Source organism: Sardina pilchardus, chromosome 5, assembly GCF_963854185.1.
Source record: "Sardina pilchardus chromosome 5, fSarPil1.1, whole genome shotgun sequence".
In the NCBI taxonomy this organism is placed as follows: Eukaryota; Metazoa; Chordata; class Actinopteri; order Clupeiformes; family Clupeidae; genus Sardina; species Sardina pilchardus.
In genome coordinates, this window is record NC_084998.1 from 27,853,376 (window position 1) to 27,874,786 (window position 21,411).

The window sequence follows — 21,411 nt, forward strand, 5'->3', positions numbered from 1 at the left end:
TAAAGGATTTTCTTTGTTAATAGCAGTATTAATATAGCAGACAACAGTCACATTTGAAAGCACATACGTTTCTATTATTTATTTTAACATTTGCAGGCTATCATGATAACTATTCATGGGTTTCATCAGCTCCCTTTCCACAGGTGTTTAAAATCAAGCACCATGATTATCAATGTAGACCGCATGGTGCTTGATTAATACACCTGTGGAAAAGGACCTGATGAAACCCATGAATATAGCATGATCAATCCCTTCAGAGTGTGCTCGGTATTTAGTGGTGTGTCTGCCCTTACCAACACCAAAACACTGCCCATGCAGCTCTTCACTACTTGATAATATTCTCATGTACACACCTTTGTGAAATACTGTTAAGTGTATAGGAACAAATATGTGATGACTCTATTTGTGATATTAAAAATACAGTATGTATCACTTAGATACAGTTTTACAGTAGACAGATCTGACAGTGGTCCATCAGAAAGTGTCCTGTACCGAGTACATGTTATTTATTTATTTATTTATATTTATTTACTACAAACCATGACCAATAAAATCAGGGAATCTAACCAATTATAACATCAATGCATATTCAGTCTGTCAGCATCAATATACATTTATGGAGGAAATATACAATATTTATCTAGGAAACAACTGATGGACATTAATATAGGAGCAGATTCGTATCATATAATTCTTTGAAATCTTTTCTACTGTTTGTTCACAGGCCTCACTGTTTTTACAGTTTTACAGAACAATGTTTGTGCTTTACTTTTGATCTCTTTTGTTTTCAGGGAATACACCACAGGGTTCAGGCAGGGCGGCATACAGGCAGACATGGACAACGTCACCATCCTGATATCTGGATCCGGCCGGTACAAGAAGAACCCAATGATATACAAAGTCAAGGTCGGAAGATAGAAAATGGCCACAAGTATGAGATGCTCTGTGCAGGTAGCCAGTGCTTTATACCGGCTCCCTACATTCTTCATTCTGAACACAGCAATCAAGATGCTAGCATAAGATACTATGATAAAGGTGAGAGGTCCAAACAGTATGATAATGCTGAGGCTCACAGCTGTGGCCCACTGTAGAGAGTAGTCATTACAGGACAGTCTGTAGACAGGAGAGTAGTCACAGAAGTAGCTGTTCACTTGTACAGAGCCACAGAACGTCAGTCTGTTCATTATCGTCGTTGAAAATATTATTACTGTCACACAGAAGGTCCAGACAGTCCCCAGAATACATAGCATGTTGGTGTTTGTGTTGATGGAGTGTTGTCTGAGAGGAATACAGATTGCGATCAGTCTGTCGTATGCCAGCACTGCCAGGGAGAAGGACTCGAGTGAACTGCAACAGTAGTAGACGCCCATCTGAACGAGGCACAGGTTGAATGGCACAAACGTGTCTTTAAACAAGAACGTCTTCAGCATGCTAGGGATGAGACATGAACTGAACAGGATGTCTACCACCGCAAGGTTGGCCACAGCCAGAAACTTTGGAGTGTGTAATTTATGGTCAAGCCAAATGATGCACAGAATAAAGCAGTTGAACAGAACAGTGAGCGCATAAATGACACCCAGGAAAATGAGGTAGAGATTGGCGTGTGGCATGGCTGTGAATCCAACCACATAAAAGCCTGGAGGGTGGACCAGAGTGCCATTAGAGAAAGCTGCTCTGAGGTTCAGCATGACTGAGACTGCCAATCAGTTCTGACTAACCACTCTAACCAGTTACAGCCAAAGATTCCAGAGTGTCAATCAGGTTCTTCTGATGAACCACGCTAACCAGTTACAGTCAAAGATTCCAGAAAGCCCAGCACTAAAGTCTTACAGTCCAGCTGAGGAGCAATGCGAAAAAGGAAAACCTGAAAACATGACAGAGAATAACATAGAAATAGAATACACATGTTACAGAGAATAACATAGAAATAGAATACGTAGAACATAGAATAACAGAGATACGCTATTCAACATCTGCACAAAACACACATATGAATGTGTCAAACAAATACATAAAAAAGTAACAGTTTGTAATAAGTTAAAACATGGTCATTGTGAAATTGTTTACCCAATAGTTTTGCAATTTCAGTCCATGTGTTCAAGCAGCAAGTCCAAGTGCAGCACAAAGGCAAGTTGGCACCAGACTGCCTCTAAATAAGTTGTGATAAACATTGTTTCTGGCTGTTAATTACACATATAATATAAGACATAGATGTAATCAGAAGAGATTAAATTTAATGTCTCCATAAAGTGTAATGACCTAACAAGACCTATTCCTGGAAGTCATATAGAGCCACCTGTCTGACGCTAACTGAAGATCAGGATCTGCATCTGAAATATAACAGTTTCATGTGCGGATGGAAATCTCAAAGGAGATCATTATAGAACAAAACTGGTTAACCAGGGAAATGTTGTCAAACTTTGCTTATTTGCAATTAATGTGAATGTTCTGCTGTACTAATTGCAACAGATGCATTATACAGCGGTTATTTGATTATGCCACCACGGTATTGATTAAAACCGTTTGTTTAGTGAGCATTGGGATTATTTATGAACTACACCTTAGAGTTTTATTCTCATTGCAGAAACCAGATATCTTTATACAATGTTAATAATACCATAGATGTAGAATAGCCTAGTCTGTTGATCATTGCTTGAATTACAATGATACTGGTAAATATATAATTTTACAATCTATTTACAATCATTGCTATTAATGTTGAATAAAAACTCACAACACAGATTATTGAACAAATCTTAAATCAAATTTTTGATTTTGTGGGAGAGTAATTTTCACTGGTGTATGAAGAGGAGACTTAAGTATGGTTTATCTAGAATAAATACAATGTTTAGTTTATTTAAATCTTGGGAATCTTGCATCCGCTCTGAAAGAAAAGGGTAACTGTAGTGATACTGTTTAACGAAACAGAAGAGGGCAGCAAAGGTTAACATCCCAAATGATATGGCAACTGTTACATTTTCTACCCTCAGTCCATTTAATTCAGTCCTTGTTAGTTTCTTTCTGTGGTAGATGGATGTGATTCTACATTTTTTGCTGTTGTTGTTTTTTTTTTTAAGCCTCTAGGTGTGAATTTTACACCAATAACCTCATAGGCCTATACTGTAGGTGCAGTGCAGGTGACATGACAAAAGGCCTGTAGTAAGTGTGCTCTGAAATCATTCTTTTTTTCAGCAGGGACTGAAGACAATTTTAAGAATAGAACATTTCTTTTTCATTTCATTTGAGCAAAAATATTACTTTTTTGATCGCGTTGCAGTGTTCCAAGGTCTCTCCTCTAAGTGGTAACTAGTTTGAATATAATATAATAAGTGTTAGTAAAGTTCCTTTAAGATCAGGCCCGCCAATAGGTATCATATACCAAATGTTTTGGGTAGGATGGAAATAGAAAGAAAGATAGTCTTCAACAATGGGTAATAAGCAATATGATAAATTAAATAAACATAGCACTATAAACTATCCTCAGGAAGAGGCCAAAAGAACTGACATCGAAGGAGGTTTCAATTTCAGCGAAGTCTCATTCCAACACATTTGGCCCGCTGCCTAATACTGTATGAGTTTGACACCCCTGCAGTATAGGATTTCTTTCTGCCCAACAGCCACAATCTTAAATCAAAATTAATTAGATATCAAAGCTAACTGTTAAAAACACTGTCCCTGAATTCAGGCGTGGGGCGAGATTTGAAAGTAGGCAATTAGCCTGTATAATATTAGATCTTTAAAAATGTCTGATAGCCTAACTTCAGGCAGAGAAAATGTGCTACCAACTGCATGACACCTAGGCCTAGATATTTTCCCAGTGTCTCTGGTAGCCTATATTATTTCACACAATGTTTCAGTAATGTAATACTGGATATGAAAATATTTTTTATGAACTCATAGGCCTAGCCTATTATACAGGAGACTTTCCAGAGACTTTTACAGGTTTTCCAACCCTATGAACTTTTGAATAATGTTTAATCAGAACGATTCAGTACCGTTACCGGTACTCTAAAATTCTAATTGGTTTTGTTCGGTTAGTTACGCTTGGTTACGTTCATCGAATCATCGCTAACGTTCATTCAGATATTTCATTTGTTTTCGTTTTTTCCCTTTTTTTGTCTTTGCCCGTTTCTAATCCCTGATTTTCAGTAAAGGATAAAATTGATTTACCTAATAATTAGACCTACAGTATATCTACTGTATATTACTGTTTGATGCAGTTGATTGGCAGCAAAAGAGTAACATGATAAAAACAACACCATAAGAGCTTATGACCTCATACGTTTCCTTAAACTGTTGCTTTGCAATGAATGTCCCTTTAGAAGAGCTGTAGTCCTTTTTCCTTATGCTATCCCGCATTGGCAGACCTGAAACAAAACTCATATTAAAAGTCCCCCGTCTAACTACATGAAGGTAAAAGGCCTTATCATTCATGAAATACAGTAATAATCGTAAGAAGAATGTATTAAACAGACACATATCTTAAAATAAAGAACCCCTGGAGTATTACACTAATGTCCCCTGTACCAGGGAGGGAGCATTGCTTTAATGTCCCACCCTCTTAGCCTGATCCCACAGAAAAGAAAGGCTGTCTGCATGTGACTGTACTCGTTTGTAGTACATACAGAGACATATCGTATAGATTGCATACTGTGCTGTATGTCTGTGTCTGTTTTTTTCTGTTTTGTGTTCCCTGTAAGCTACTTCCAAAAAAATACTACACCATATAAATTCTTGACAAATGATTTTCAAACCATGAACATAAAAGAGATTAAAATACCTTGAGTCCTCCAAAAGGCTACAGCTTGTCAGAACCTAACAAATGTCTAAGACCTTGTTGCCATGGCACATGGATGCCCTGCCCCTGGTCGAGTGTGCATCAGTCCATCAGCCGCACTGGGGCTATTACTCTGAAGGAGACGCAGCAGACTGTTTACAGTCTGTACCACCTCAACAAAAGTTGATGGACAAGTTTATGGCTTCTGCACTGTAGTGCCGTAGAGACTCTTAGTTGTATTTTGATCAGGGCTTTGATCCGGACCAGGGATTTACATGTAGTCATATTCCCTTTACTGTTTTTGAGAGACTTGAGAGAAGTGTTGCCTTAAGTAATCGTCCTACTGTTGGGCCAAGCATCCTCAGCGTTAGAGTTACAATGGACTAGCAGGTTTGCATACTGTACACTTCACATGGCTGAGTCGGCTCATGACCTGCATGTTGTAGAGGCTAGACAACGTTGATAGGTATGCACATATATATCTGGTTCTCTCCTCAGATGTCAACAGCCTAATAGACTATCATAGACACATAGACTATGTCAGGTCAACAATTTAGGAGCCAGACATTTTCAATCAAAGACAGACAGCATGGGCAGCAAGGGCAGAAAAGGGGACAAATTTGACCTCTCTGTCTCTCTAATGCTCTTCACAGTAGAAATAAAGAGTGTTGTTATCAGTTACATATTACACAAATATTTGTGGAGAGGCTAGACTGTAGACAGTGTAGACGACATACATCATATATCTTACATGTCTTTACATGTGGTGTCTGATCATGTGTATACAGACTGTACCAATACCTTGAGTTGTATGCAAACTGAGACAGAAGCCTGGTGTGTAGGGCTGAGCGCCGGATCTGTCTTATTAAATGTGCCTCATCACCCCGCCAGTCCTGTCCAAACCCACAGACTTAAATGAGGGATTGAAGGACACGCTCGGTGGGTTCCACTCCTGCAGGACTGACTGGTTATTTTCCACTGGGCATTAATGCAGCCCGCCGTGGGCCTGAGGATTACAGTAATGTCCTCTGGGCGCCAGGGACAGAGCAGTGCTTTAATGTCCCACACTCACATTCAGCTCCCAAAGAAAAAGAGAAATATGCATATGCTCCAGTCTATACGCATATACGCTACCTGTCTGCTTGCACGTACCGTGTGGGTTAGTGTACACACACATACTATTCATGTTCTACTTTTAGCGTTCTCAGTTGATAGCCTCTGAAATGTAATTAAAACATTTAATTAAAACCAAATATTGGATGTTCTGGAGTTGCAGACAGGCATTTGTGGAGTACACCGACCGTAGAAGTCACTGAGCATACTGTAAAAGATGTTATGATACCGTGAGTCCTCCAAAAGGTAACAGTTTGTCAGAACCTAATGAATGGCAAAGACCTTGTTGCCATGGTGCTCACGGGAAACCTGCCCCTGGTCCAGTAAAGTAGGCATCAGTCATACTGGGTCTCCTGTTCTGGAGATGACACAGCAGACTAGTCTGGGTCTCTTGTTCTGGAGATGACACAGCAGACTAGTCTGGGTCTCCTGTTCTGGAGATGACACAGCAGGCTAGTCTGGGTCTCTTGTTCTGGAGATGACACAGCAGGCTAGTCTGCGTCTTGTTCTGGAGATGACACAGTAGACTAGTCTGGGTCTCTTGTTCTGGAGATGACACAGCAGAGTAGCCTGGTCTCTTGTTCTGGAGATGACACAGCAGACTAGTCTGGGTCTCCTGTTCCGGAGATGACACAGCAGACTACTCACCAGTCTGTGATAACAGAATTTAAAGATCAGAATACATGGGTTATCAACAGCATAAGCTCATCTTTATTTCACTTCCTTAGCTTGATGACTGTGTAGCACAACCATCACTATTGTTTTTTATGTCCATCAAACTTTCCCCATTTTAGTTAACTTCCTTCAGAGTAGGCAAGGGTGTAGTCTGATGCGTGTTTTAATTAAAAAGATGAAATGCATTTGTGTTCTTCTCATATACAAAAATGGGATAAACATGAATCTGCAAGGTTGTTTATAGGTAAAGCGCATTCAAGTTTGGTTGTCAGTGTTTCCACCTGCTACTGCATTCAACACTATATGTGAGCACAGTCTTAACACATGAGCAAGTCTTAACAATGCATCCTTATTCATTATGTTGCCTCTCACTACAATGTATGTAGCAGTGTAGTTACAATATAACTCGAGATATGAAGTTTCCCTGCTGAAAACAACAGCAAGAAACCAGCTTAGGCTGGTAGCTGGTTTTAGCTGGTTTTAGCTGGTCTTTGCTGGTCTTTGCCCAAAACACAGTTATTATTGCTGGTCTTTGCTGGTGTAGCTGGTTAGGCCACCAGCTAGACATGCTGGCGTGACCATCTGAGGAAGCTGGTCGTGCTGGTGTGACCAGCCTGTCGTTTGGGATACAACTGGTTTAAGATGGTCATGCTGGTGACCAGCCTGTCAAGCTTGACAAAGATGGTCAAGCTGGTTTTCTAGAATAAACAACATAAGCTGGCGTGGCCAGTAAAAACCAGCAATGTAGACCAGCAACACCAACTAAAATGACCAGCTTAAGGTGGTACGACAATCAAAACCAGCTGAATTACCATCATAAGCTGGGTAAACCAGCTGAAGGTGTATTTTCGCGAGAGTTTTGCTGGTCTAGCTGGTTAACCATCAAAGGGTGGTCAAATAAGCTGGTTAACAAGCTGGTCAACCAGCAAACCACCTTTAGCTGGTCAGGCTGTTTTTTTCAGCAGGGTTGTCATGTACTGTAACTGACTGCACTATGACACTTGTTTGGTATGGTTGTAATATTGCACCCACACACATGTGTTTCAATGCTGTTGAAATTAAAGTCAGGTAAAAATGTTTAAGTGCTCCCTCGAGAAAAAATACTTTGACTCAGATGACTCAAGTCAGGCCTTGTGTATTACCTCAGACAAAATCAAGCTCTGGTTGTATCTATTTATATGGTCTCCACAGGCCGACCGAATGCCTTGAAACAGGGGAATAAGATTAAGGAAACGATTCTCCTTGGTCCCCAGGTGCTTGTTAAGACCTAAATTATCGGTGGCTGTAAGCCGAGAATGTTCTGCACTCACAACCCCTCAAGTCCTCAGCTTGTTGTGGAAGCGTCCAGGGTGGCGCCCTCTGACCTGACAGGATGTGAATGTAATCCTGGAGATAATTCTCACATTCATCCTCTCTCCGAAATCCCAGACTAATAGAGAGCGCTGCTTGTGAACATTGATTAGGGCCCAACGTGTTCATCCCTGTTGTTTTTTTTAATCCTCCTGCAGAGTATTGATCTAGCATAACCCGATGCTTCTGAAGATTCAGCACTCTTAATTAGTTTGTTTCATTTCCCTGTTCTGGTGGATTCTGGACTTTTGTTTTTAATTGTTGTACTACAGTAGTAGTAGAGGCAGGAACACATAGTGCTGTTCTCTGTAATGTTTACTGTCTTATGTGTCTGAGGTCCGGTTCAGGATCTCCCCTTTGTTATAGGGATGATGGACCAGACTGATGGTCAGATGGCTGATAATGGCTGCATTTCCCAGATTCGTTTAGAAGCTCTTAAGTGCTAAGATCTTCTTAGGAGCGTTCTTAGAACGTTCTTAGAGCGTCTATGACATTCCCAACCTTTTTTGACTAACGACCAGAGACGGACATCCCAGTTCCAGAAAGTAAAAGTCCTGCCATGTATTCTTTCTACCTGTGCACTTAAGACAGGTGATATCACTACCTAGTTGCTAATTAAGATGAGCTGGTTTACTAAATGGTTGGAGCAAATACTTAGTAGGACTTTTACTTTCTGATCTCGAGATGTCTGTCTCTGCTGGTGACTCTATTTTGATGTCTCAAAACGTTGGGGACCCTAATCATTCAAATGTTTCCTTGCAGGCCTGGTTGTTTTGCTACTTTATTTGAACATTGATCAAGATGATTCCGTCAATCAAACATCTCGTGCAGGCTGACTACGTTTATTTTTACTTAGCTAGATTGTAATTACTTAAAGTCAGGTGAAAAATGTGTGCGCACTACCCCTGGAAGGGTAAAATTCAGAGTACTGGACTGGATAAATTATAACTTAACTTTACTTACTTAACTAGAATATCGTGGAGTTTTTGATATTTTTTTATTTCATTTATGTATATTGTTATGTAAAGTACTGGTCAATTGTGAGATATCCAGTTTGTCAGCTGACCCCATTTGAATTTCAGGTGATGGGATCCCGACTTGGTGCAGCATGCACAGCTTCATCAACACCGATTTGACCTCCGTTGATTCACGTATGTATGGCCAATTCAACATATTGCACAGAGCCATCACGAAAACAGTTGCTAATTGGTTGTTTAGCTTGCCTACTTGTTGCTATGTAGCACAGTGTAATCATCAGATATTCTTGTAAGGAGAATTTTTTTTGCCTTTTAATGTGGAGTTTTTTGGCCCTGAGACCTTTTTTTCTCCTGAGTCTCTTTCTTCCCTCCTCAACAAAAAGACCTAGGACGATGCCAGTGTCATTTGCAAATTGTTATCAAACAACAACAGCAACACATTGTATTTTTAAGCACTTTTCCCAAAGCACCCAAAGCACCTCATTAACCACCACCAATGTGTAGCACCCACCTGGGCGATGCACGGCAGCCATTACGCGCCAGAACGCTCACCACACACCAGCTTGATGTGGAGGCCTCCATACAGCTCTCTGTGTCGGGCTAAGTCTTGGCCGTGCCGAGAGTTTCACAGTTCGACTCTTATCTCGGCCCTTATCTCAAACCTCATTCAGGGTTTCTATTCCCCAGCGTCTACTGTGTTCATCGCTGCGGGACATCACCAGAGTTACACATCAGTGTCTCATTACTGACTAGAGCATGCTCTGAGTCTGCAGGAAGTCACTGACTAGACCAGGGGTGGGCAACCCTTTTGACTCAAAGGCTACATTGGGTTTCAAAAATTGACAGGCTGGACAACTAGTAAATGAGTCTCAATCTGGTAGTGAGTCTGAGGCACTCGAAGGTATTTTTTAAAAAGCCTTTATTAAACTTGGCTAATCATTAGAAATATGCCAACATGTTTCAGCCACAAATGGCCTTCCTCAGGGCAAGTTTAAAAAAAGTTTTTGCTTGCTGACTGCACAGGTGTGGCTTGTGTGGACTGGAGTTACCTTTCACTGAGGCTAGTGATACGTAAGGATTTATAGATGGGTTTTAAAGTTTGTTCTTATGTTAAATCTAACCTAAATCTAATCTAACCTAACCTAATTGAGTTTGAATATCGATACTTCTTCTAAATGTAATATTTTGATATTCTGTGATAGGATTTTTTTTTTGTCGAAAAATGATAGACATTATAATAAAATTATCCAAGTGCAGGATGGTGTTTCATTTGTAAAGAGCCTCTAATGAACGTAGAAACTGATATGAATGCAAACTTGTTAAACTTATTTAAAATTTAAAGTGGATAGTGCACACAGGGGACTGTAGCTTGTGTTGTTTTAAATCCTCTCCTTGCCTCACCGTAGGGGAATAAAAAGGAATAAAAACACAACAGAGATTGATTTTAATGCTGTAGTCCCAGGAATTGCCCCGTGTGTGGGGTTCATTATCTCTGAAGCTAGAGCCCGTGGCTGACGCCTCTACCCAAAGGGGGACATTAAACTCTCTCTCTCTCTGCCATCAGCGACTGTAAACAAACATACTCAACCCACCTTAATGAGCCCTAATTAGACAGTGGAGAGAGAAAAACAGTAACAACTCGTTAAGAAAACAGATAGCAGGCAGATAGCCAAAGGTAACCTCCTGCCTGAGGGGGAAACAGTGGTCCCCCTGTATCCAGCATAGCAGGCCTGTTTAAGTCACTTCCTCTGCCAAATAAGACCAAGTAGTTCAGCTTGGAGAATTCTGGTGTGTGTGTGTGTGTGTGTGTGTGTGTGCGTGTGTGTGTGTGTAGGCTACAGAAATAACTACATTTTTAAAGAGTGTAATAAAAAGTTTCAGGAAAATTCAACAGTCACTGCACTGATTAGCAAGGTGATTCTGGCAGGTTGACAATAGGCAGCAGTTCTACTCTCTCTTGCCTCATTATTCAAACCGAAGTGTATCGATTTATTGAAGATTTACAGCAGTGCACAGAATAAGAAAGGAGCATCAATATGGTCTCCCAGAGAAACAAACCAAATGTGAATCATGCACTTCATACACAAGTTTGTTTGCATAAGTCGCACAACTCGGGTCATGTGGAAGTCTTGAGGCAACACAGTGTGATGTGTGAAGTAAGGTGACAGGTCTTGTGAAACGTCTGTCCCAACCTCAATTTAAAAAGCGCCTTCCTGGCTCTCAGGATTGAGGCCAGCGTTTGGTTTTTAATATGCTAATCGAGTGCGCTCGCCGAGCAGATAATTCGCTATTGAAATGTCTGCTTGACCCCGTCCGGCGGTGCGTGATGTGGAACGGAGGCGCGAGGGCTGCACAAAGAGACCCCCGGATTGCTCGTCTTTAATCTTCGTGCTCCCTGTTCGGTTCAGTTCTGCTGAACTCGGCACAAATTTCCGGCGCTGCCGGTGCGCTGGGGAGAGCGGCCGAGTTGGAGCGTCCGGGAGGTAATTGGCTTTTGGAGGAGAGACGGGAGAGGGGGCCGCGGAGGGGAGAGGAGAGGTGTGGAGACAGGAGAGGAGAGGTGGAGAGGGGAGAGGAGAGGAGAGGTGTGGAAAGGGGAGAGGGGAGAGGAGAGGTGGAGAGGAGAGATGGGGAGACGGAAGAAGAGAGGAGAGGTGGAGAGGGGAAAGGAGAGGGGAGATGCGGTGTGGAGGGGAGAGAGGATAGACAGGAAGAGGGGAGAGGCTAGAGAAGACAGGAGAGGGGAGAGGGGCTTTGACGGGTAGAGGAGAGAAGGGAGAAGGGTAGAAGAGGAGATGAAGAAGAGGAACAGGAGAAGGGAAAAAGAGAGATGGGAGAAGAGGAGAGGAGGAGATATGGGAGAAGGGTGGAATTGGAGGAGAGATGGGAGAAGGGTGATAGGGAGAGGGCATTAGGAGAGGAAAAGTTGAGGGGAGACAGGAGAAGGACAGAGGCAGAGAGAGAGGATGAGGAGGAGAGGAGATGAGGAGGAGAGAGGAGATGTGGAGTGAAGGGAGAGGAGATGAGGAGGAGAGAGGAGATAAGGAGGAGATGAGGAGGAGTGAGGGGAGAGGAGATTAGAGAAGGGAGAGGGGTGAAGAGTAGAGGAGGAGACACCGGAGAGGAGGGCTGTGAGGCTGAGGGGAGAGACTCTGAGCTCTTGCACCAGTCACTCATCATGCACACCTGGACCGTGGGCTCACAAGGTCATTTATGCATGACCAAGGTCACTTTTCCCTCAGATCACCTAAGACATTTCAAATGTCTCTTCCTCCAAGTGAGCAGGTATCTTCACCTGAGTGCTCCTCACCTGGTCTCAACACGTGAACTGAGCATTGCCAGTAAACTCCTCATCCACTCTCTCCTCCTTTAGATGACACGTGTTTGTGAGTACTTGTTTATTTGTGAGATAAACATGTTGATGATTTCTGCAGTAGGCAAAGTGATTTAGACTTGAGACTTGAGAGCACAAGAAGATCAATTTTGTTTTTTACACATTTGTTTTTCGTTAAGCTCATACTCAGGAGACTGTGTGTGTGCGTGCGTGTGTGCGTACGTGTGTGTGCGTGTGTGTGTGTGAGAGAGAGCTCCAGACATGGTGGTATTTGGTGTCTAGGGGACTGCTCTGCTGATAAACTCTGCCATAATGGGCTGAATCTCCCCTGAGTGAGGCTTCCTAAAGCGCCGGTCTAATTAGATTGGCCCTGTTCTACCAGCAAGGGCGTCGTCTGCTGCACTGGGGCTCTCCAGTCTCATAAAAACAATATCAAATCCGCACCCAAGTGGGAACCGCACAGGAAATGAGATGAAACAACATTGTTTACAAGTCTACGTACTATACAACTTAACAGCAACCATTTATTTTACCTTAAAATAACGGCTCAAATTCATTTCAAGCTACACTGACTCACAGTATGGAGAGTGGAGTCTTTGACATTGTGATGCATGGCCAGAATGGATGGTAATGCACTGTGTAATGTTGCAGTCGTAGGAGCAGGACCTTTTTCATGGGTTGTAGATTAATCGAGCACTCCCTTAGAGCTACAGTACAGAGGTTAAAAATCGCCAAATAGAGGAATTATTACATTGATTTGATTTATTTTGTATTGACAGATTGACAGCATTATCCAAAGGATGTTAAAGTGAGAGCACTTATTTAGAACATAGTCGTTGGTGTTTAGATTTTGACTCCGATAAAGAATAATGAAAAATCAGTACAGAACCTTATTATATATTCAAGTGAGGTATATTTTGTGTTGTATTATATATAACCATGTTTGCAAAAGTATGATATGTGCCATTCAGCAGCATAATATTTACTTATGTATAAAAAATTTAATTAACCAAAATGACTCCAAACCGATCATGTCAACAGTGCCAGTACCGCTTGTTCCACGGCTCTGCAGCCTGGCGTCTGCTGCTGCTTCTAGATTTTCTGCACGGCTCTCTCATTCTTGTGCTGAACCTGAGCAAGCTTGTCTGGCCGAGGCCCATTATCATTTAAAGCGCTTCAGACTAATGTTTCTGTGTTGCCTTGCTCTTTAACTATTTATTCCAGTCAAACCATGTTAACCGGGCCTCAGGAGAACACTCCTGGTACAGGTTACTTTTTCCCTCCACAACGCCTGTCTTAGAACACAGAACGCTTTTAGTTTCCTTTGTCTTAGAACACAGAATGCTTTGGTTTACTTTGTCTTGGAACACAGAATGAGTTGGTGTCCTTTGTCTTTAAACACAGATCACACTAGAAAGCTTTGGTTTCCTCTCTCTTAGAACACAGCATGCTTTGGTTTCTTTTATCTTAGAACACAGAATGCTTTTGTTTACTTTGTCCTGGAACACAGAATGCTTTGTTTGACTTTGACTTTGTCTTAGAAAACAGAACGCTTTGGTTCCCTTCTGAATTCCGTATTCCTGATCCGTATTCCAGTGGCAGAATCCATATAGTCTCCATGCAGCACCCTGTGCATTTACAAACAGCAGCTGTCACAGGTGAGTAGATACAGAGAGTCTAAAGGAGAGGTACTTTCTCTCTTTCACCTGATCAAGAGCTCTTAAGTCCCCTACTAATGACCATGGGATCAAATATAAGGTCGCCTGGAAGATGTCATTAGCATAGGTGCAGTAGTCACACCCAGCTCATAGAGGGCGCTCTGGTTGTTGAAATACACCTGTTTTTGAGTATACGTACTGTATGTTAGGACCCAGAGCCATTAGTGATGCAGTCACGACTGATTAGCAATGATGGACCTGGTGCTACACGATATATTTCAGCAATTGTAACACATCTGTGGCTAAGTCTATGAATGATATTCCTTTTCACTTGATAGAAGTTGTAAGAACAAGGGTCAGTTGAGATGACCCCTCACTGCGTCCCCAGTGGTCACCACTCTGTGTTCTATATCAGTGCTAGCAGCACTGCCTCATTGCTGCCCCAGAGCTCAGTGTGCCCGTAGGGCTGCTAAGGGTGTGGGCTGGCTGGCCCATCCCAACACACAACACCATTACTGAGGTCATGACCTGAGGATGAGCAATAGCCCCACGCAAGGGCACCCCTGGGGCAGATCCACGCCGGATCAGAGCCAGCTGTGGGCCAGACCTCAGCAGCTATCAGCATAACCTGCGGAGATGCATCTGAATCTGTCTCCATAAAACAAATAGCCATAGTGACTCCGCAGGCTTCTTTATCTAGATGGCAGACTATTTGCATTAACCTGATGAAACGTCTAGCTAGCAGTATCTGATTCCTCCCTGAGTAATCCATAGCCCAGAGCCCAAGGTCACGGGCTGGATGGATATCTTCTCACTCAGTCAAAGAGCTGAAATACTTAACGAGGAGGACAGCTCACTGTCTTCTCACCATCATTATCCGGGTGGCAGGAAACTCCAGAGATGTGTTGTAGCTGTTACCTACATACGGTCTGTGCTACTCAGGGGAGAAGTCTGAGAGACCCGCCCCTCTCACCTATCTGCAGTGGCAGTGGCAGTGGCATACTGCTGTATGGAGTCACCTATTATGACACACTGATACCATAGATCCAGTGTGTTAGCGGTGGAGCGCTGGTGCCATAGTTACAGTATAATGGTGTCATAGTTACAGTTTGTTGGGGTGGAGCGCTGGCGCCATAGTTACAGTATAATGGTGTCATAGTTACAGTTTGTTGGGGTGGAGCGCTGGCGCCATAGTTACAGTATAATGGCGCCATAGTTACAGTTTGTTGGGGTGGAGCGCTGGCGCCATAGTTACAGTATGATGGCGCCATAGTTACAGTATGTTGGGGTGGAGCGCTGACGCCATAGCTACAGTATAATGGCGCCATAGTTGCAGTGTGTTGGGATGAAGCGCTGGTGCCATAGTTACAGTAGAATGGTGCCATAGTTACAGTGTGCTAGCGGTGGTGTGCTGGTGCAGCAGGAGGTAGTTCTAGTTCTCCGCGAACATACAGTGGAACTGGACGTGAATTTGAAGGAGGCAACAATGCAATTAGTGTTGGAATAGAATGTTAACAACAAATCATTACCAAATTTACATGTTCATCATGAACATTCGCAACAAATTTGAATGCACACCTGGTGCCATAGACACAGTATACTGGTGCCATAGTTACAGTGTGTTAGGAGTAGGGCACTGGCCCATCATCAGGCACTGGCAAGACACAAGACCAAGTTAGCAGTGTGACATTATCAGTGGTGCGACTGTGGTCATTTTCTGGTTGCAGTAGTTTCTCAATCAGTCCTATCTGAATGAAATTAATATAGATACTTAGTATATAGTATAGTATAGTATAATATATATATGTATATAATATTTATAATATATAATATAAATCAATGACCCAGTGGTTGCACATGGGTAGCGGTGGCACACATATTCTCATGTTAAGTGCATGGCACTGTTGGCACACACGCACGCTGGTGTTGTGTGTGCCACCCATGCCCGTTTGACCTTGAGGGCAGAGGCGTAGCTCCCCCTGGCCCAGGGCTGTTAATTAAACCTACTCCCCCCACCCCTCCTCCCCCCTGCGCACGGGCAGATTAATCCCTGTCCCCTCTATAATTATGTTCCAGATTCATCTCCTGGCCCGTCACGGCTCTTTTCTTAGAAACAGGAATGTCTTCCCAAGCCATCACTTAGGACGAGGAATGGCCCCGGTCAAAAGTGTACTTCCCAAAAGACAAAATCCATACACACGCGGGTATGCGCACGCGTGCACACACACACACACACACACACACACATATGCACACACACACCCACATGCACACACACACACACACTCAACCTCTACAGCGTGGTATATGTATGGCAAAAAGCTATCCCGTAGCTGTTTCCAGCTTTGGGGGCTTCATCACTGTCACTAGACAGATACAGTGATACTGAAAGAGAAATGAGGTCACACTATGCACTACAGTCACACTAGATTACACTAGAGTATGAGGTTGTTTGCTAATAAACTACTTCTATAATAAAATACTATTGTTAAGAAACCATGTCTATAAATTATAATTGACATGACCCTTATGATCTAAGTTCATGAGACATCATCAGGGAACCTGAATATTGAAGGTGATTATTTGAATTGTTTTTATTCGTTGTTGATGCAGTTCTCTGTTTTACAAAAAATTATATCTGATATCTATATGCTAGTTTACATTTACTGTAGGTCATACTGTTTTGAACAACTCTCATAGTAGCATATTATTTACAACATAGTGTAGTGTGAGAGGAAACATTGAATAGACACAGTCATTGGATGCAGCAGGTTTATAACTTGGAGCAGTTGAATGAGCTGTTGGACTTTGTCAAGTTATTCACACTGTTTCATGGGAACGTCTGTCATGACAACAACAACAGTTACAAAAACATTCTGAGCAACTTCATATTTTGTCACCTGTCATAGATTTGTTGGCACTGGTTTACATTTACATGTATTCATTTAGCAGACACTTTTTATCCAAAGTGACTTGCATATGTCAATTATATTAAAAGGGATTACACTGTCCCCAGAGCAACTTGGGGTTCAGTGTCTTGCTCAAGGGCACAACGGTGGGTGCTGGGAATTGAACCCACAACTTTTCAGGCAACGGCATGCTGGCCCAGCATTACACTATCAACACCCCTGCTGGTGTCTACATGTCACCATATTTTTAACCCAACCCTATCCCCACCCCCCAATACACCTCTCCTGTGCTCTCACCTTTACTCATCAACACTATCGGTTACACTGCTCTGGTTTACCACAATGTGCTTCAGGTCACCAAATATTCAGTTTGCTCTACTAATGACTGGAGAGACAATACAAAACTCTGTAAATACTAACTACACCTTTGCATGATGGTTTAATCAGACATTTATCAGCTGTTTCAGCTTTAACAGATGGATGTCATTCTTTAATGTATCGGACTGTGCAACTATTTCACCATGTTTTGACTCTTAAGTAAGTCTGTCCATGTCGACAAACACTTCTAGTGTGACAATTCTGACCAGGGATATGTTCGGCAAGCAGGCCACTAAAGCTAGATGAACGTCCCTTTGTGATGAGTGAAAATATGAGGATACGGTATCTATCTCAGAAACAAAGGTCGAAATGTCATTGTAGCGGAGGAGGAAGGTTGGCCAAGCCTCAGACCGCCACGTTGGCCAACCTTGGGTCCGAATCCTGCTCGTAGCGATAATGGTACACTTCCATTTGATCGCGACAAGCTTCGCGAATGTTGTTTAGCCATCGTTTGATACCTTTTCTGTTCAAATACAACACCATCAAGAATACCACTCCAATCAGAGCAAGAACTATGCCCAGAAAGACATAAGAAACTGCCTCTAACTCCGCGCTCCGGCAATCCACGTCCTCATGGCGAAGTTTCTCCACGGGGACACCTCTTCTTCCGTCGGGCTGAGCGCACAGCAGCCGGGGTGCGTCTGGGCACTGAGACGAGTTTTTTAGCCAGTGGTAAAACGTCTCGATGTCACAGGTGCATCTAAACGGATTCTGAGCCAGGAAAACGTGAAGTTTCCCGAACTCGTTAAAACTTGTGACGTTATCTTCATCTATCACCTCAATGGAATTGTTAGTCAACACCAGAGTGTGTAAATCAAGTGTGTCAAGTCGTGCCACGGGAACCGCTTTCAGTCGGTTCCCTGACAGCTCCAGCGTGTGGAGATTGCGCAGACTTTCAGTGGACAGTGCGCTGGACAACTGTCTTGCGCCAAAAGCTGTGAGGGTGTCATTCAGGTGCAGATAGCGCAGCCCTTCCAACCCATAAAAAGCCATCTCGGATATAGCAACGAGTCGGTTATGACTTAAATCCAACAGCTGAAGGCGAGGAAGTCCCCAAAATGCGTAAGGTTCAATTGTTTGAATGTTGTTATGAGACATGAGCAAAGTGACTAGCTCCAGTTCGGTCCCATTGGAGGTAAACGCGAATTCAGGTAACGTGGAGACATTGTTGCCCCTAAGAATTAAAATGTTAACCCACGGTGGTATGTCCCGAGGTATCTCGCCCTCTTGCGAATCAAGGCAGGACACAGTCGCCGTGCTGTTGGTACAGGAGCAGTACCATGGACAGTTCTCGGCGTTCACTCGTAACAGAACTGTTCCCAACAAAGCAGCACAAATACATAGTTTTTTAAGAGGACAAAACGTTTCAAAACCTCTCGGGTTAAAAATCCATGTCGCTGTACATCCCATTTTCACATTGGAGAAACAGACGCTGTCCTTCTGAGTTCCCAAGTAGCCAGTGTATCCTGCAGCACCCAACGTTGAATTTTAAAGACCAGCGAACTGTATCTCACTTCACTGCAACTTGCCCCGCCAGTGTCGCGCTCACCACCAAACACCGTCCCGACCAAAAAAAAAAACGAAAACGGAGTAGCCTATAAACAACCAGAAGCGGTAAGAGCCTTGTGTTGTGGCAGTTTTACGTCCCAGAAGCTGGTCGGAGCGGACCTCGTAGCTGATGACAGGAGTGAGTCTCTGCCGCTATCCGTCCGCACTCAGCTCTGAAGAGCGTACGGGCTAAAGTGGCTCTCCGCAGGTCATGGAGGGAGGATGACGGCTAGACAAGACGCGCATTCAGACCCACTTTTTAGTTAGCCTATAAGGGTTAACGGTAGCCATAGGCTACTTTTTTCCTTTTGTGTCTTCATATACAATATTTCTTTGCCATAAACTTTTTGTTCAAGACATACATTCATGTAGGGTTATGAATAAATATCACAATTCATTTGTGCCACTGAATTCACCTATCATCACATTAATTTAGGCTCTAGGCCTATTTATACATTTCTTACATTTTAAATGAGAAATGTCACGATAAAGATCGCACAATCATTGGACCTGTCAGAGAGTGGATCCCATTATTAAACCATAACTGCGTGAATTGCGTGATCCTAACTAACACCCTTCACCGCATCCCTCACTAAAGGCGAGGGAATTTTCAGTGCTCATTGTTTGTAAATCAGCTGTTGTAATTATCGGCTAACACACCGCCGCTTCATCGCCTCGTTGCCCTTCCAGATTTATGACACTGGAGCAAATTGAAGTGTGGCACCTCATAGCGTTATATGTCAGTTACTTCGTTAAAATACACAGATGACCTTCGTCCACCCTGATTAAGCAAGCGTGCTAAGTTAATATTATGCCCCAGACTAGATTTATATAGCAAAGTCATTATAGATACAGTGTGTGTGTGTGTGTGTGTGTGTGTGTGTGTGTGTGTGTGTGTGTGTGTGTGTGTGACTTTCTTGACTGAAAGAAAGGTTGTGTAACAGCTACCGGGGTCATAATCAGTCATGTTTTAAAATATTGGTTTAAGGTTGTAGGGAATTATTTGACAGAGGGAGGACTGTGAAACAGCCTTTAATGAAATATCCTTCAGGAATGTTGTCAACAAGCAAATGATTGTCAATGTGTAAAACATGAGAACTAAGGACATGAGACGTGGCACTAAGTGGCCTCTATGGCATTGTTTATGACTCGTGGAGTTTCTCTGCTGTCGCTGTGTTTCTCTTGTGTTGAGTCAACTGACTCAGCGATCATGCAACCTGATCACAGTGCTGAGAGCCTGGTGTCCTCACAGTGTAGTGTTACTATAACCACTGTCACACACACGCGCGCGCGCGCAAGTACGCAGGCATGCATGCACACACACACACACACAGTCAGTCAGTCAGTCACTCACACACACACGCACACACACACACAAACACACACATAAAACTCACTCACTCACACACTCACTCACTCACACACACACACACACACACACACACACACACACACACACACACACACACACACACACACACACACACACACACATACACACACACACACACACACACACACACACACACACACACACACACACACACACACACAGAATTAGCTCAGATTATGATTTGAAAACATTTGACAGCTTTTGAAAACAACAGGCAGCACTCTGACCTCTTAGACATGTGTCAGTAGAGATGGAGAGATTGAATGAGAAGAGGGAACAAAGGCAGAGAGATAGAGAAAGAGAGAGAGAGAGAGGAGAGAGAGAAACAGTAAGAGAGTGGTTGAGTCAGTGGGGGTGGTCATCAGATATATTCCACCTCCCCTGCCTGAGGCTGAGGGTTACTTACACACACACACACACACACACACACACACACACACACACACACACACACACACACACACACACACACACACACACAGGCTGTAGCAGGAGCATCTGACCCACCTCCACTGCCCAGGGCATGTTTCCTCTACAACTGCACCGGCAGCTCACTGCAGGCTTCTGTTTGTGGTCGTGTCTCCCCTTGGAGATTGAATGAATACTTTTATTGTCATTGCATTTCAATACAATTAAATGAAAGTCTAAACTGTGGCCCACTGGCTAGGGAATCAGACTTGGAACCAAAGGGTGGCCATGCAGTTCTGTTTTTGCCTGAAGAAGACATACAGTAGACAGGTCGAAACGTTGCTGTTTTTCAATTAAAAATGGTGGTAGGCGGATAATTTATCTTTTTTTGTGTGTTATTGGCCAGTTCTGCCATCTCTGGCTGGTAGGGCAAATGTGGGTGGGGGGAGTGATTGGACAGCATTGTCCCATGTCCAGCACATCTACTGCTGAGGTGCCCTTGAGCAAGGCACCTAAACGCCCAACTGCTCCCCCGGTGCCGCATCGACGACTGCCCACTGGTCCAAGTGTGTGTGAGCTCCCTGCTCCTTGTATGTGTGTGTACATTGCATCCCGGAACAGTTTATCAGGAAGGAGCATGTGTTTCAGCCGTTCTGGCTATAATCAATGCACGCTTCAGGACAAATGAAGTGACCTAAGTTGATCAGGTCCCATTTCACCACCATGGGCAGAAGGCATCCTGCTCTCTGGTAGTCAATCTGGACTGGCCCATAAATGCTGTTATGGGCCAGTCAAACCCAGATAGGAATATTCACTCACCATAGAACAAGAAAAACAAAAACAATGCTTGAGCATTCTATTTTGTTCCCAACCTACTTCCGCTGCATTAAG

At 43.2% G+C, this 21,411-nt stretch overlaps 2 protein-coding genes across 2 annotated transcripts; both read right to left on the reverse strand.

The window, feature by feature from the left end:
- Positions 1-707: 707 nt before the first annotated feature.
- Positions 708-1,688, reverse strand: LOC134080867 (olfactory receptor 5P80-like). Its single transcript, XM_062537478.1, has one exon. The coding sequence runs from the start codon at positions 1,686-1,688 to the stop codon at positions 708-710; it is 981 nt and encodes a 326-aa protein (XP_062393462.1).
- A 15,809-nt stretch (positions 1,689-17,497) lies between these two features.
- Positions 17,498-18,365, reverse strand: waif2 (Wnt-activated inhibitory factor 2). The gene has a single exon (XM_062535724.1). It carries the CDS (start codon positions 18,267-18,269, stop codon positions 17,517-17,519), a length of 753 nt encoding a protein of 250 aa, XP_062391708.1. The 5' UTR covers positions 18,270-18,365; the 3' UTR covers positions 17,498-17,516.
- Positions 18,366-21,411: the final 3,046 nt, after the last annotated feature.

Bases quoted from the DNA above. Each gene is read 5' to 3' on its own strand.
- waif2 (XM_062535724.1), bottom strand. From the start codon at position 18,269: ATGTCTCATAACAACATTCAAACAATTGAACCTTACGCATTTTGGGGA.
- LOC134080867 (XM_062537478.1), bottom strand. From the start codon at position 1,688: ATGCTGAACCTCAGAGCAGCTTTCTCTAATGGCACTCTGGTCCACCCT.